At 37.0% G+C, this 15574-nt stretch overlaps 1 protein-coding gene across 1 annotated transcript; it reads right to left on the bottom strand.

Moving 5' to 3' along the window:
• Window positions 1-571: 571 nt before the first annotated feature.
• On the bottom strand, window positions 572-9847 carry LOC144451243 (actin filament-associated protein 1-like). Its single transcript, XM_078142044.1, has 9 exons — window positions 9837-9847; window positions 8227-8293; window positions 7401-7800; window positions 6344-6551; window positions 5732-5908; window positions 4299-4525; window positions 3490-3693; window positions 1366-1452; window positions 572-637 (listed from the first exon to the last, which is right to left on the bottom strand). Exons 3-9 carry the CDS (start codon window positions 7689-7691, stop codon window positions 572-574), a joined length of 1260 nt encoding a protein of 419 aa, XP_077998170.1. The 5' UTR covers window positions 7692-7800; window positions 8227-8293; window positions 9837-9847.
• Window positions 9848-15574: the final 5727 nt, after the last annotated feature.

The following is a 15574-nucleotide window of genomic DNA, read 5'->3' as shown; positions in this document are numbered from 1 at the left end:
ATTTTATTTTTTTAGATTTGTTTTTCATATTCGAGTGTCTAGCTCATGTAGTTATGTTTTTCTGTTGTTTTCCATATGGTTGCTGTGTTATTGGAATTCTTCCCATCAGATGTACAGCCATTACAGATTGGAAGAACAGTTTTATATTTTTTTTTCAGTTGATGTCAGTTTCCGCATCCAGTATTTCTTGCGATACTTCATAATTTTCGCGATTTTTTTATTTTTTCTCTTGAATATGTAAAAAAAAAGTTTAGGGTTGGCGTGAAAAACTAGGTGCGGTCGGGTAACTGGAACAAAACAATTAATTTTATTTGGCCTAATCTGAACTGTAGGTGTTTACCAAATCAATGTCGTGGGAGTTGTTATTATTGCCCAATTGATTATTTGGGGATTATTTGATAATTTAGTATTTTGACATCAAAATATTGGGTTGTTGGTAGGTGGGTGGGTGAGTTGTTAGTTCAATGCAAATATTTTAATACCCACAATTTTAGATTTCCATAATCTTATCAGTGGAGAAACAGTCATAATACAGCATCATTATTTTGTTAAGAACGAAATTTCTCTACTGCTATGCCGGACAACTATTTTTCATGGTCATTCCTAATCTGACATTGGCCTGTAGTATAAATTTAGCCTAGGTTTAAATAAATAATAATAATAATGATTTTTATTCATCCAAATAAATTTGGAAATTTGTTGAATGGTCGTAACAAGAGCAGCGCCCTAGTGTTGAAGAAGCAGGAGGAAACTGGGGTGCCTGGTGAACACCTACATTGTTCGGAAGGGTCAAACTTAGCATCACCCTTCTTACATACAGACCTGGATAAATTTTAATAAAACCTAGCTGATGCTTGGCGGGTTCAAACCCAGACTGTACAGGTAAGAGGCATACAAGCTAACTGCTCAGTCACTGATAACCCAAACCCCAGGGTTCAAACCAAACATTGAGGGCGCTGTGCATTGTAGTGTTGAAATGTTCTATTATAGCCCCTACGTAGGGTCTATGATTAAATATTACTCCTAAATTGGCCCTATAATACACGTACATGAATAAAATAGAATAATATACTTTAATGCCATAGGAAGGCATATTCAATGGATGGTAGGGGAATTCTGAATTGAAAACAGCTTATTTTAAGAAGGCATATCCTATGGCTGGTAGGGGGTTTCAAAATCAAGAATGGCTTATTTTAAGAAGGAATATTCAAGGAAGATGCTATAGATGGTTGGGTTTCTAATCAAAAACTGATTTTAGGATGACATATCCAATGAATATAGCCTCCTGGTTTCTAATCAAAACTGATTTTAAGATGGCTGACGGTAAGTATCCTAGGGTGTAGCCTTAGATTTAATAAAACTTACAACATTCTTCCCTGATTTGAACTTGACGGCATCATAGTCATCATCATCAAAGTCCATGGTTACATCCATATATAGGTTGTCACCAAGCTAGTGTGTTAAGGCAAGATGCATGACAATATACAGCCAGACAGAGGATTATGAAGAAGCCAATGGGAGACGTGTATTTTGACAGATTACAGGTTTATGCATACATAATGTGAAACCACATAGGAATGGGATAAGAAATAGAAAGAAAACGACACAACACAAATGTAAAAAAAAAGCGGAGAAAAAGCTTTTTTAATAGTTAACAAACTCATTCTCTGTTATACTTATAGCTTACATGTTTCCGTTCTTGCTTATGAGGTGTAATGGGCTATATTTTTGTTTACTTTGTGTGTGTGTGTGTGTGTGTGTGTGTGTGTGTGTGTGTGTGTGTGTGTGTGTGTGTGTGTGTGTGTGTGTGTGTGCGTGTGTTTGTGAAAGTGTTGCCTATTTTATAACACATGCGTACAAGCACACACACATACACTGTATACAGGGATGTAGCTAATTTTAAAAGCGGGAGGTAAAATTGGAAATAGAGGCGGTAATACCTAAGAGGGAAACCCCATGAATCTGTCCAGTAATGACTATGTAGAAACAATGTTTTTAACACAAATTCCTGAAAAAGTATCCAGTAAGAAATAGGCCTTTCCAAAATTTGCCATGGTGGCACTCTACTTCCTGTCTGTGTGTACATTGGGGGTACACATGGTACAGGTTGATTGGTTAACCATAGAGCACTGCTGCTTTCCTCGATGTCTGAACAATACAAAAAACATCCCTGATTTACACTTCTACAGAATACCAAGGGACAAAGCTCTTAAGAAACGATACTACGAGGTATGATACCCCCAATTGAGTGAGGGCGCTGTATTCTCAATTTCCTGTTTGCAGTCTGGAACGTACTTGCTTGTTGTTTTTACCAGCTACCAGTCCTTAGCTACATCCCTGCATACACACAGTATATCGGGATTACATGATTATCACATTCACAGGCACTAAACACATGCTTTAATATATTCGTACAAGATCATTATTTTGCAAAATGTAGTTAGAATGCACAACCCTTGAAAACATTCAAAATTTAATATATACATTTTACAAAAATTCCCAATGAAAAGTGATGGTTCAACACGAAGAAAACAATTGAAAATTTACATGTGACCCCACTATGTGCCTTTGAAATTCTAAAATCTTACGGAAAACAATGGCTAAGAGATTGAACATCCACAGTCAAGTTCTACTAGCTATTTCTTAGACTGTGAGCTGATATGTATGGCATGACATTGAATCTTACAGGGTGATGGCTGATAGGCATGGCATGCCATATCTTACACTTACTGACTAGCTATTCCCAACTTCATTATAAAGTCAATCAAATAAACAAACTAAAGATATAAAGTATAATCAGTTTGTAATTAAAGTATAATTAATTGTAACTGTTATCTCATTATCTTCAATGGATTTGATCTTTGACCTTCATCTCAATGGATTTGACCTCTGACCTTATGTTATCTACGATCTTTTAATATATATTCAAATCAGTCACCTTTTGATGTGGGGTACAACGTAAAAAACCATGATAAATTACTTTTTACAATCAGTATTGACTTCTTGTGGTATGTAGTCATTGTGGATTTAAAATTAGCAATTTCCTACTGTGGAAAATTCTGGGTAAAAGTTCCCTGTGGACTTCAATTGGCAATTTACCACTGTGCTGTGGAAGTTTCTCTTTTTGCAATAAACTTTATAATTATATTTTCTATATTTTTTCCCTAGATCTCAAGCTATACACATAAATTCTCAGTTAAGAAAGGAGGGTAGAGAGTTTAGTACGAGTTGAGAATCGATTCAATAATGTTATACCATTGAACATGAGTATGCTGTTGCATGTACAGGCTGGGGTTTTAAGATACAATATATCTTCTTTGAAAATCTCTCCAAACATTATTATATGAAAGCCTGTTCCTGGTCTGGTATATGTTAAAGGGTGTAACACCTGGCTATAGTCACTTCCTCTTCAACATTCTACATTCTTTCCCATTTCATCACTTTCCTTGATTTTACGCTTCCAAGTAACTTCATAATTAACTTTCCTACCTGTTTTTCAAAGAGTTTCATCGTCTTGGCTACTATGTCTTTCCGAGTGACCACTTCACCATCTGCACTTTTAATGACTCGGGCCCTCAATTCACCACTTGCTGCCTCTGGTTCAACATACTCTCCGATGAAATCCTCGTCAACTGATCCAATCTCATGAATTAAGGTACGGATCCATCTTGCCATCTCATCAAGGGAGACACACTGTAAATAAAAGTAAAATGGAATGAATAAATTCAAGACTACATTCATGGATTTACAAAACCATGTTAGATGGTTTGTCTATTTTATCTAAATTCTGTTCGAAATTCTATATAATTTTTGTGTAATTTCTTCCATTTTGCCAAGTATATTTAAAGTATACTTTGATTATGCTTAGTAGTCTACAAATAATTGTGTGGTTCCAATTACACTCAATTTTAGAATAGGTGGGGTAGGTGGATTTTAATTTTAATTTTAATTTTTTTTTCATATGCGAGTGTCTACTTCAGGTAGTTATGTTTTCTGTTGTTTACCATATGGTCTCTGTGTTATTGGTTTCTTCCTATCAGATGTACAGCTATTACAGATTGGAAAGACAGTGTTATATTGTCTTTTTAAGTTAGTGTTAGTTTCCGCAATTTCTCATGAGACTTCGCGATTTTATTATTTTCTTATCGAGTACATAGAAAAAGTTTAGGACCGTCTGTGAAAAACTAGGTGGGGTCAGGTAACCGGAACCAAACATTTTTTTTTAGGCCTAAGGTAAGGGAATACAGTTATGACTGAAAGTCATTCAATATCACAGTATTAAGAATGGACATACATACCTCTGCATATACTAATGCATCTTTGCCGTGGATCAACTGAAACATGTTAGCCATTACTCTGTTTTTACTGTCTTGCACTGGTTGTAAATCACAGCCTTGGAGTGGAACTTGAACTTGACACTGGTCACTGTTTATCTTGTAACATTTGAAGGCGTTGTCTTTGACAATGCACCAACATTTGTTCCATTTCCCATCACTCAGTTTGGTACTGCACACATTCAAGTATCCTGTAACCATAGTAACAAGTTGAAAAAGTAAGAAATGTTATTTTCCAATATCCTTTGTTCCATTTCCTATCACTTAGTTTAGTACTGCACATATATAAATATTAATATCATGTAACCATAGTAACATGTTCAAAAAAGTAAGAAATATGTAATTTTCCAATATCACTGTTCTAAATGGTAACTTCCTGAATTTTACAAAGGAAAACTTCTACTCACAGTCAAGATTATATTTTTGGGCAAATGAATCACAATTTTGTTTTGCTGGGGTGGGGGTGGGGGTGGGGGGGGAGGTGGGGGTGAACTACAATGGGCTTGTTTTAACATTTCTTGCTCTAGACACATGAAGTGTGTTGGAGATACAGCTGGGATGTTGGTGCCTGCATACTTAAAATTCTGAATTTAGTAAATTTGTTGGTAACATGTATATAAACAAAGCAGTCTCAGTGTACAGGTATGTATAACAGTGTGTTCAGTTCTGTTTTTATCAGAAACTCACAATACAACACACATTGTACCATGAACAAACCCGGTTCAACCAAAAATATGGATTTATATACTGTGATCACAACAAGGCACATTTAATGTCATGGCAATGTGTGTCCAAGTCACTGGTTCTGCTGTGTTCGGAATATGAATCAAAATGTTTAAAATCTTCATTACTTTCCCTGCTTTTCCAAAAAATATATTACTGGCAACAGTATTATTATATTATTCACCAATATTTTTCTCCATTTAGCCGGAAAATACTCGTGACCTAAGGGTTGTCACTACTTGTCCATCAAGTCATAGCGACTAATGCCTCTTAGGTGACTTGTATTTTCCTTGGCTGATCAAGAAAAATATTGGGGAATAAAATCTAATTAAATACTAATCACAAATAGCATGAAAATAAATCATTTCAACAAACATTTGTTATTTGATGATTTACATGAATTATTGCTGACAATGTTCTCTGATTACTGTAACTACTTCAGTAAAAAGCGTCAGACAAAACAAAATAATAGGCAATACTTGACAATGAGGGCGCTGTGATGAGTATAATAGCACGTGCATGTCCAATAATGATAAAGTAAAACAGAGTTACATCACAAGAAAATTCTTGACATCAGCAACAACTAATTAAAAGCATTATGCATTTGAGATAAATTACTGCTCAAATCAAATAATGACAAGTGTATGTATTTTAAGGTTGATAGCTAATCTTACCAGACATAATTGTATCGGACTCTATTCTCCGTGGAATGTCTGCAACTGGACTTGTTGGAGATTTCTTCTTTCCTTTCTTCTTAGCAAAATGCTTAGCTTTAAATGCAAGCAATGACGATGCTGTCTGTGCCAGACTGTCAGCAAGATTCTTTTTAGCCATCTTGGGTGACTGATCTCCTACAGAAAATAGTTGGACATTTTCAGTAAAAAGAAAATATTATGTGACTCAGTCTCAAAATATCTGTTTTATTTTAAGGGGAACATCACGGCAGGAAATAATGTCATTTTCATAAACTGCCATTTCAGTGCTTCCATCCAAAGTATGAACGATAAACTACAGCAACATACTGATACATTACCACCACCCCCCCCCCACCCCCCCAGTAGGTCTGTGTCTTTGTACAGAATTTATTAGGGTCAGATCAAAGGGTGAGAGGGGGTTGTGAGTGAGTGAATTAATAGTTTCCCTTACCACATTCAGACCATTGATGCTTTTATCCCTAAGGGGGTGGGTGGCGATTGAATATCTCCCCTGAACACATTCTGATCAATACTAAATTTTTAAAAAAATATGTTTTTTACAAAAATAATTATGATTCACTGTTTGATTACCTTTGGTAGGAGAAGGTAGATTTTCCAAACTATCTATCTTCTTTGTATTTTCTTCTCCTGTGGCACTGTCCTTCCTTTCAATGATGATGACCTTTCTGTCTGCTTCAGGAGTGGGGTTTTCTCCTGTAATGTCTAACGTTGAGGGCGCTGTTACAGTCTGTGGCGTAGTTGGGGCACTAATTGTGGCTTTGGCACACTCGGTTAAAATCTGGAAGAGTAAAATTGTGAATAAAATTTAACAAAATTTTCGACATGCTTATGAGCCAGGGTAGTCACTAGTTTCTGGGTATACATGGAGATCTCAAATAGTCAATGAAGAATGACGAAAAGGCAGTTGGTCAAATGTCGAAACATGAACATTTAGTAAGTGATTGTTTTTGCAGGGTACCGGATATACATTAGCTGTATTTCTTTTACTAGGTTCGGACTACAACTGTGAGTTTTACTCTGAGGCGTCATAACATAGTAAAACTAATAAGCTGGATTTGGGACTCCATTCACGTTGACTTTTTGTACCTGACACAGATCACATAGCAAAGTCATCCAATATTAGCACAGCTTGCCTTTGTTCCAATCATTTGGCAGCAACCCTGAACTTTAACCCTGGAACCCTCCTTATCTAGGAAACTAAATACACTTACGTAACCAAACAGAATTTTGTGTCAGACAAAAAAGATATGTCGACTCTAAACCCCCTTGTACCTGACATAAATTTAACCTGACTCTGAGTGTACATTAACTGTTCATATTCGTTTCTTTATTTTTGGGTAAGAGTAGAGTCGACTCAGAGTGGACTCAACAAGCTAAGTGAGAACCCCATATTTATTGTTTATAGTGGACCCTGATGACTCATTCTTTATCATTTCCCATAATGCATCACCCAGTGTAAGTCAGCCTCCTCTCAACCATATGCAAATTTTAAATTTATGGTTATGAATTGATGAAAATGACTTTTTTGGGTTCTTGCCATAAAGAAATACATGATAAAATTACTATTTGTTCCTCTTTTAATAAAAATTATCAAATAAGTTTGCTCAACTTTAACGAGAAAACTTACGTTTAACCATTTTTGAGCTTCATCTTTCTTGGCAACAGCAAATAAGAACTTATCTCCACCACCTCCTGAGTGAGAAATCTTCAAAACATGGCTTCTCTTCAAGCCTTCTTTTTGTGAGTAGGACACCTCAAAACCAACTAATGAAACATCGATGACGATTTTCATATCCTCCTTGGTAAGTTTAAAAGCGTACGCTATGAATCGCATATTTCGAATCATACAGAATCTCTTTGACCACTGAGTTCCCATGAGTCGCTTCTGGTAGAGAACGCCATAGTGAATGACAGACATGTCACTAATCTGTGATGAGAACAGTTCTGATACGGTCTTCTTTCTCTCTTGTTTACCGGACTCTGTTTGGTCTGATCCTGTAGATTTGCCTGAACTTTGTCTGGATGGACTAAAATAATAAAGACAATATTAGAGACTCTCCAAACAGGTTCTTTGCAAGAGTAGAAAGTAAATAACATTAATACTATTGTAAGTTTTTTATATGACATTCTTCCAATGTGGACCTATATCAGCACAATGGCTCGTTATACCTCTTCAACTCCCCGGGGAACAAAACAACCCATTGCAGTACATGGGACTAAGTCCTTCACATGGCAACTGCTATCCTACCAGGTCCCAGATGATAAGAGTTAGGTTCACAAGGGGAACAGTAGTGGTTCAAATGTTGCCCAAGGATTTTAGCTATTCAGAAATATGGTGGTGTTGAGACTTGAACCGTATAACTTGCAGATTCCACACCGGCTCTAACTATTCAAACAACAGGACGATCCATATGACACATCTAACACAGAGTCAATACTATTATTGAAATTACCTGCTGACTTCACCATCATCACTTTCATAGCCTTCATAGGAACCACTGGCATCTGAATCAAACCCACCTAGAGACGGAAATAAATTAACAGAATCCTATATAGTTTCACAGCATACAGTAATTGATAGTGTAACATCACAGTATAGGTGTTGTGGCTTGTAACACCACAGGGGACCCAGACTTAATTTCATATCTTAAAGTTTACTACAAAAAAAAACCCAAAAAACAAATAAACAAACAAACAAACAAGTCAACAACAAAGAAAAATGCATCAATATTAACAAACATGACATGCAAGAATAACAAACTAATTTGCATATTCAAATTTTAAATGGGCCAATCATGTAGTTTGTTTGCTTGAAGTGACGTCATTGCATCCCCAGTACATTTGAAATGAAATCGTGGGTCAGCGATACAACGAAGTCAGGCACGGAAACAATCGAAATACAGTCTTTTAATGGGGTCAGTTCGGTAGATGAATATGTAGGTTTGAACCATATTTGTGCCAGCCATGGTGGAATTTTTCCCAGCAGCCATTATATTAGATTGGCATGCCTTTATGAATTAAACACACCACCACAGTGGCCAATCTACCCACCATTGAGAGGTGTGGAAATAATGTAAAACAGCTATATAATATAGCTATTCTATCTTGATGTCATTCTCATTACTAGAAACTCATTCTACCTGTGGACATTCTGTGAGTATACTCTGGTAGGGTGACAATCTGTTCAGAGATATCTACATCTTGGTATGTAACGTCTTCATCAAGCTCATGAGTCTCATCATGCAATGAGGATGATCGCTGTGGCAACAGTGGTGATGATGTAGATGCTACATCTTGGTAGGTACCGAGGTCTTCATCGAACTCAGTCTCATCATGCAATGAAAATGATGATCGCTGCGGCGACAGTGGTGATGATGTAGGTGATAGTGATGGAGGTGTTGATTGCAGATGTGGCGCTAGAGATTGAAGATCATCATAGACATGATTGTCAGGTGACATTGAGACGTCGCCCTCAACGTCAGACAGAGTAACAACATCGGACAAAGTAACATCGTTAACATCAGACAGTACAGCTATGTCATCAGGACTAGAGGAAAGACACGCATCTTTAGCAGAGCCAGATGAGATGTTAATTTTAGACTTAAAACTTGAAGTTATTTTATTAATGAGTGACAATTTCTTGGAGACTTTTCCTCTAACTTCTCCTTTCTCAATCCCTAAATCTGTATCTTCACCAATATCTTGGTAGGCAGACTCCTTATCATATTCAGAGTTGTCATGCATTGATGGTGATTGTTGTTGTCTTGACGACAGTTGAGAAGATGAAGAAGGTGATGATGATGATGATGGTAGTAGAGGTGATGATGGAGATTGAAGATCAGCATGCATATGATCCTCAGATGTCAGACAGACACCTTCAACATTAGAAAGAGAGACATCTTGAACATTAGACGATACACCTTGAACATTAGACACCACAGTTACATCTTTAGGACAGGACAAAACAGATATATTAGTAGTAGAGTTAAACAACATATACATTTTAGACTTAGAACTTTGAGATGATATCTTGGAAATGATAATTTCTTGGATTTTTTTCTACCTTCTCCTTTGTCAATAGCTAATTCTGTGTCTTCATATATACTATCATCCTCGGTTGCCTGGGTAACGGGAGCTTTGGTCTTCATCTCTTTGAGCTTCTCAAGTGGGACAGGTTCTTCATAGAAGTCATCAGGTTTGATTACTTTTGAAATCCTGGAATCGGTTTGATAAATTTGTCTTTGTATTAGTCATGGAAAGTGCAATGATATGACAGAACGCCAGGACATGTACATGAGTGCAAGTGTGACATAGATGGGGTATTTGCATGAGTGCTTGCAGTGTTCTGTGTGATCATACATACATGGGGTATTTACATGAATACTTACAGTATTCGGTGCGATCATACTTCCTTGAGTGTAGATTTGGCAGGGTTTAATTAAAAATTTCCTAGATCTGTATGCAAGATGATTGCTCAGTTTGACTTCCTCCTGCTTCAACACTAGAGTGGTGACTGCATTTGAATTTGTGAATTTGATTTGGATTGGTAATTTATAAATAATCTTTATTTATACTGAATAGTTTTTTAAGTATATAAACACTTATCTCCCAAGAAGTCCAGTGAGGGCCATCCCTCATAGTTTCAGTGTTAATGCAGGAGGAAACCGGAGTACCCAGGGAAACCTGTGTTGTTCGGTTGTGTTTGACTTCGGTAGAGTCAAACTGAAAGACACTCTTTGTATTTATCATGTGGTAAATTTAATCAAACCCTGAATGGGTTCGAACCTCGGCCGCAGTGGTAAGAGTCAAGTGGTTTAACCACTCAGCCACCTACAACCCTAAGGCTTATATTTATTTACAATTATTTAGATTACCACTTACTTATTCTGGTTTGTATCATCTGCGTAGTCATAGTTGAGTGTATTGTCATACAGTACACCATTCTGCATAACTCCACCTGGTGGCGGGCTTGCTGTGAGTGAAAGGGTACAAAATAGTTTTATACGATTTCATTAAAATATTGTTGACTATATATGTGTATAACATAGACTGTAGTGTATATATTTACTTTTGACAGAAAAGTGTAAAAATTTAGAAGATATTAACCCATATATGCAGACATGAAGGGTTAATAAGACTAGCATTCTATAATAATCATTTCGACCCCCAAAATAAGATACTCGTTGATCGAGTCACAATACTTCCGTGAGAGTTTGATGAGGTGTAAAAGAAGTACTATGAAGATAATTATAAGTTAAGTAGACGAACATGTTATGCAGACCGTACTGTTATAGTGTAAAAAGACATGCTTTCTTTCTGGAATGAGATTTTATTTAAAAAGTGACTTCAGGTAAGGCAAAGGCATGAAGGTGTATAAACTATAAGGAAATAGTTGAAAATTGTTACCATTTTACCTTTTTGAATGCAAAAAAAATTTTGGGTTGAGGACTTAAACTAGGGTCGGTCGGGTTCTTGGAAACACACTATCTATTTATTCGGCCTAAGGGATCTTATACACCATATTCCGACAACCCATCATGTAGTATTTTTTTCTTAAAGATATACAAGAACGGTACTACACATGAGGAAAAACAAGAGCAATCACATGGCAGATGAGGACATATGCATGATATGCAATCATCAAAATATGACTAAACACAAGTCCCTGAAAATTACTCACTTTCAAGCACAGCTAGCAGAAATGTTTTGTTGAGAAAGACACCAAATATTTTAATAAAACTCTGAGAAATGATAATTCTATTAAAGGAGGCTAAAGTATCATCCTGGCCCCTCACTTCTCATCCAAAGGCTGCTTCTCTAAACAGCACTCCTAGTGGCCAAACCATATAATCTTTTGTCTTTCTTGTAAAATGTTATAACTATCAGGAAGGCATTGATCCTGGCAATACCTGTACTCACCAGGTAAGGGCGAAAGGGCTGGAATTGGCTGTAAGTCAGGAGTGTATGGATTATGTCTATATGTGTTTACCTTGTAAGGGTGAGGGTAGTGGGGGTGGGGTGGGGTGGGGGTGGCAGTGGGGCTGATAGGTGACAATGGTGGTAACTTATCAGGAGTGCATGGCTAAAGGCTACAATTCTACTTACCTGGTAATGGTGGTGGGGACGGTGGAGCTGGTGGAGGCAATGGTGGTAACTACCGTAGTTAGGTATGCATGAGTTACATTTGTGCTTACCTGGTAATGGTGGTGGGGACCATGGAGCTGGTGGAGGCAATGGTGGTAACTACCGTAGTTAGGTATGCATAGCTGATGGTTACATTTATACTTACCTGGTAATGGTGGTGGGGACCATGGAGCTGGTGGAGGTAATGGTGGTAACTACCGTAGTTAGGTATGCATAGCTGATGGTTACATTTATACTTACCTGGTAATGGTGGTGGGGACCATGGAGCTGGTGGAGGCAATGGTGGTAACTACCGTAGTTAGGTATGCATAGCTGATGGTTACATTTGTACTTACCTGGTAATGGTGGTGGGGACGGAGGAGCTGGTGGAGGCAATGGTGGTAACTACCGTAGTTAGGTATGCATAGCTGATGGTTACATTTGTACTTACCTGGTAATGGTGGTGGGGACGGAGGAGCTGGTGGAGGCAATGGTGGTAACTACCGTAGTTAGGTATGCATAGCTGATGGTTACATTTGTACTTACCTGGTAAGGGTGGTGGGGACGGAGGAGCTGGTGGAGGCAATGGTGGTAACTACCGTAGTTAGGTATGCATAGCTGATGGTTACATTTGTACTTACCTGGTAAGGGTGGTGGGGACGGAGGAGCTGGTGGAGGTAATGGTGGCAGTGAATCTCGTCTTGGATTCCTGTATTCATTCATCTTGTCAAACTCTGACAAGAAAAACTGTCTTTGTTTCTCTGCATTATCAGACAGTTTCTCTCCGACTAAAATATTGCTGAAATATTCCTGTAGTCCTGGCAGGAGGTTTTCTAGAGCTGTAATCAATAACAAGAAACTGTCACTGAATGAAAGAATAAATGAATGAATGAATGAATGAATGAATGGACAAACAAACGAACGAACGAACAAACAAACGGATGAACAGACGAACGAACAAACGAACGAATGAACACACAAACGGACCACTTAGTTTAACTCAGTTTGACTCGCAGGTCAATCTAACCTAAATTAAGCAGGCTATCATTCGATTAAATTAACAAGCTAACCAACCACTCTGTCAGAATAAACATAGGTGCACAAATAGACTTAATTCAAAAGAATAAGGATGTAATAAGTCGTTACTCAGAGTTTCACGTAATTGATCAGTAAAAAAACCCTGATGATATTTGTGATATGTACAATAAATTCAATGACAGGAATATTAACTACATCTAGGAAAATGTGAGTATTTATTTACAAGTAGACAGCGACGAACGTTTTTCCTTGGATAAAGGGTAACTGACTTTCGATATTTGGTTTGCAAATCTATAGTCTTCCCATAGATCTGTTTAGATATATGGTTAATATTTCCTTTCAGCTTGTTACACAGGAAAACACACTCATGTGTAACTGTGAAGAGAATTACTAAGTTGCCAGGAAGCAGAAACCATCCTTGAAACTCTGGTATTTAGGGTAAGGCAAGTATTGCATTCAACCTTAAAGTCAATGCCAGGAAAGATGTCAGGTAGTCTAGTGTTATCTGCAGCATCAAATCTCAAGTCCCAGGGGTAATGACAAAAGAGGTGATTTGATACCATAGGGGCAGATCTAGAGTAGTTGTCAGCTAGCTTGAGAAACTTAGCCTTCCAACAAGTTAATCACAGTTCAGGTTAAGACAGTTCTCAGGTAGCTTGGACAATTTGCCTTCTAACAAACTCAGCAAGGAAACTCGTCTAAATCTATCTGTGGTATTGAATCAGTAAAGACAGATATCGAGAATCAATGCTACAGATAGCACTAGAGTATGATACAATGGTTCATGTCAGGAAAGTTGTCAGGTAACTTTGGTAATTTGCCTTCAAACAAACAATTAATTAACTCACAGCAGGCAATTTAAATGAACAACTATATAGCTCTCAATTCAGTCAGTCATGATCGCGCTTACAACATTAAACGAGGCAACCTGTGCAACTTGGACAACTAAGCTGCCATCCAGTCATTCCTTATGTGATGGGAACCCTAAATTCATGTTTGGAAAGTTGCCGGATTCGATGCCATGGATATCAACTAGTCTAAGACATTGTCAAGCAGTTAACCAAGTGTTTATAAGCTCTTTTCATTACAACTGTAGAATGAACTCCCATTGACCTACATAACGTACAATGACAACATGATTTTTTAAAAAGAAGTTTAAGAAGTGGAACATAAACAAACCCTACCCTAGAAAATTGTAAAACAATACAGCAGTGTTTCAGTAATACATAGCAATTTATCATATTACAACATGTGTTTATCACTCTGTTGAAATACAGAAGTCAGATTTTATTTTCATAACACATGAAATTCAAGCTATATCTATCCTTAAGTTAAGACCAGTTACATCATTTAGTAGTTATCCCTAAGGCTAACAAACACACAATGTACCAGTCAACACAGTAGCTCAGCTGTAGTACGTTGTTTGTGGGGCTTTCACTTTGCTATTTCAGAGTACACCCTGTGCGTAAACATTTATACAGTAAGGAGTAAGTTTTAAAAGCAGAGGTCAGAGTTGATTTTTTTGTTATGCTAACAGTAGTGAGGCATTACAATATTGTGAATGTACATAGGAAATTTGATCTATACCTACTTGACATGAAGGACATGGCTAGTTGTCCGTTTCCGTTTCATACCTGGTAAAAATCTCTATTTTTGTACTTTTTGTTATCTTTTGAGCAAAAACGTAGATAGTAAGAAAAAGAATGTAAGCCAGATAACTGAGCAAACAAATATTGGGGGAAAGGGTTTGTGATCAGGTGCCAGTATGTCCCGGTGTATTCAGTATTAGTTTCACTCAGTACAGAAATGATGTTAAAATTGTTACTTCCTGGTGATTGCCAACATTTTACATTTTGTACTTTTTTTTCCTTCCCTTCATTTTTCTGATTTAAAATTAAATATACAATTATAAGTATTATATCACAGCCCAGAGATTTATTATCTCTCTATACCTATAGTGACATCACGATAAATCACTGGACTATAGTAACATCAGTATTTACAAAGAAATTCATTTTTGAAGTGACCTCGTCTAAGAGTGCTCTTTGCAAATGAGTTCTTTCAAAATTGTGTCATCCAGAGCGAGTTTTATGTTTTCAAGTTCAATGTACATTTGCACACTTACAATATACTGTTTCTCCTTGTTGAATAAAAGTGGCCTTAGACTGTTTATAACATCTTAGCCTAGAGAATACATATCTGACTCAACAAAACTGGCTTATTCTGGTGAACAACATTTTGAAGCCAGATTAGGTGTCAGAGCTAACCATATCTAAAAACTTGTCTATTAAGTACATGCATGAGTAAGAGAATGAATGAATAAATGAACAAACGGGTGAATATTTGTGTCAATGCCAGCTTTTCATTCTGACTTTGACTCTTTTTTGATAAACATGTTTTGAACCACTTCACTGTTTTTTTTCTGTAAACACAGGTGTCCTGCATACAGGGGGAGGGGGAGGGAACAGATGTCAATGTAGAGAATTCCTAGCCTCTCTCCAGCCATGATATTATGAAGAGAGTTCTTCCGGTGTCCTGACCAAATCTGTTTGAAAATCTGCCAGGATATGCTTTTCTAGCATATTATTCTCTTTAATTCTATTGGTATGGTATTTGTTTTTTTGATTGATAATTTCAACA

The sequence above is a fragment of the Glandiceps talaboti genome, chromosome 21 (genome assembly GCF_964340395.1).
Source record: "Glandiceps talaboti chromosome 21, keGlaTala1.1, whole genome shotgun sequence".
Lineage (NCBI taxonomy): Eukaryota > Metazoa > Hemichordata > Enteropneusta > Spengelidae > Glandiceps > Glandiceps talaboti.
The sequence above is the reverse complement of the archived record's forward strand: the minus strand, read 5'-3'. Positions and strand labels throughout refer to the sequence as shown.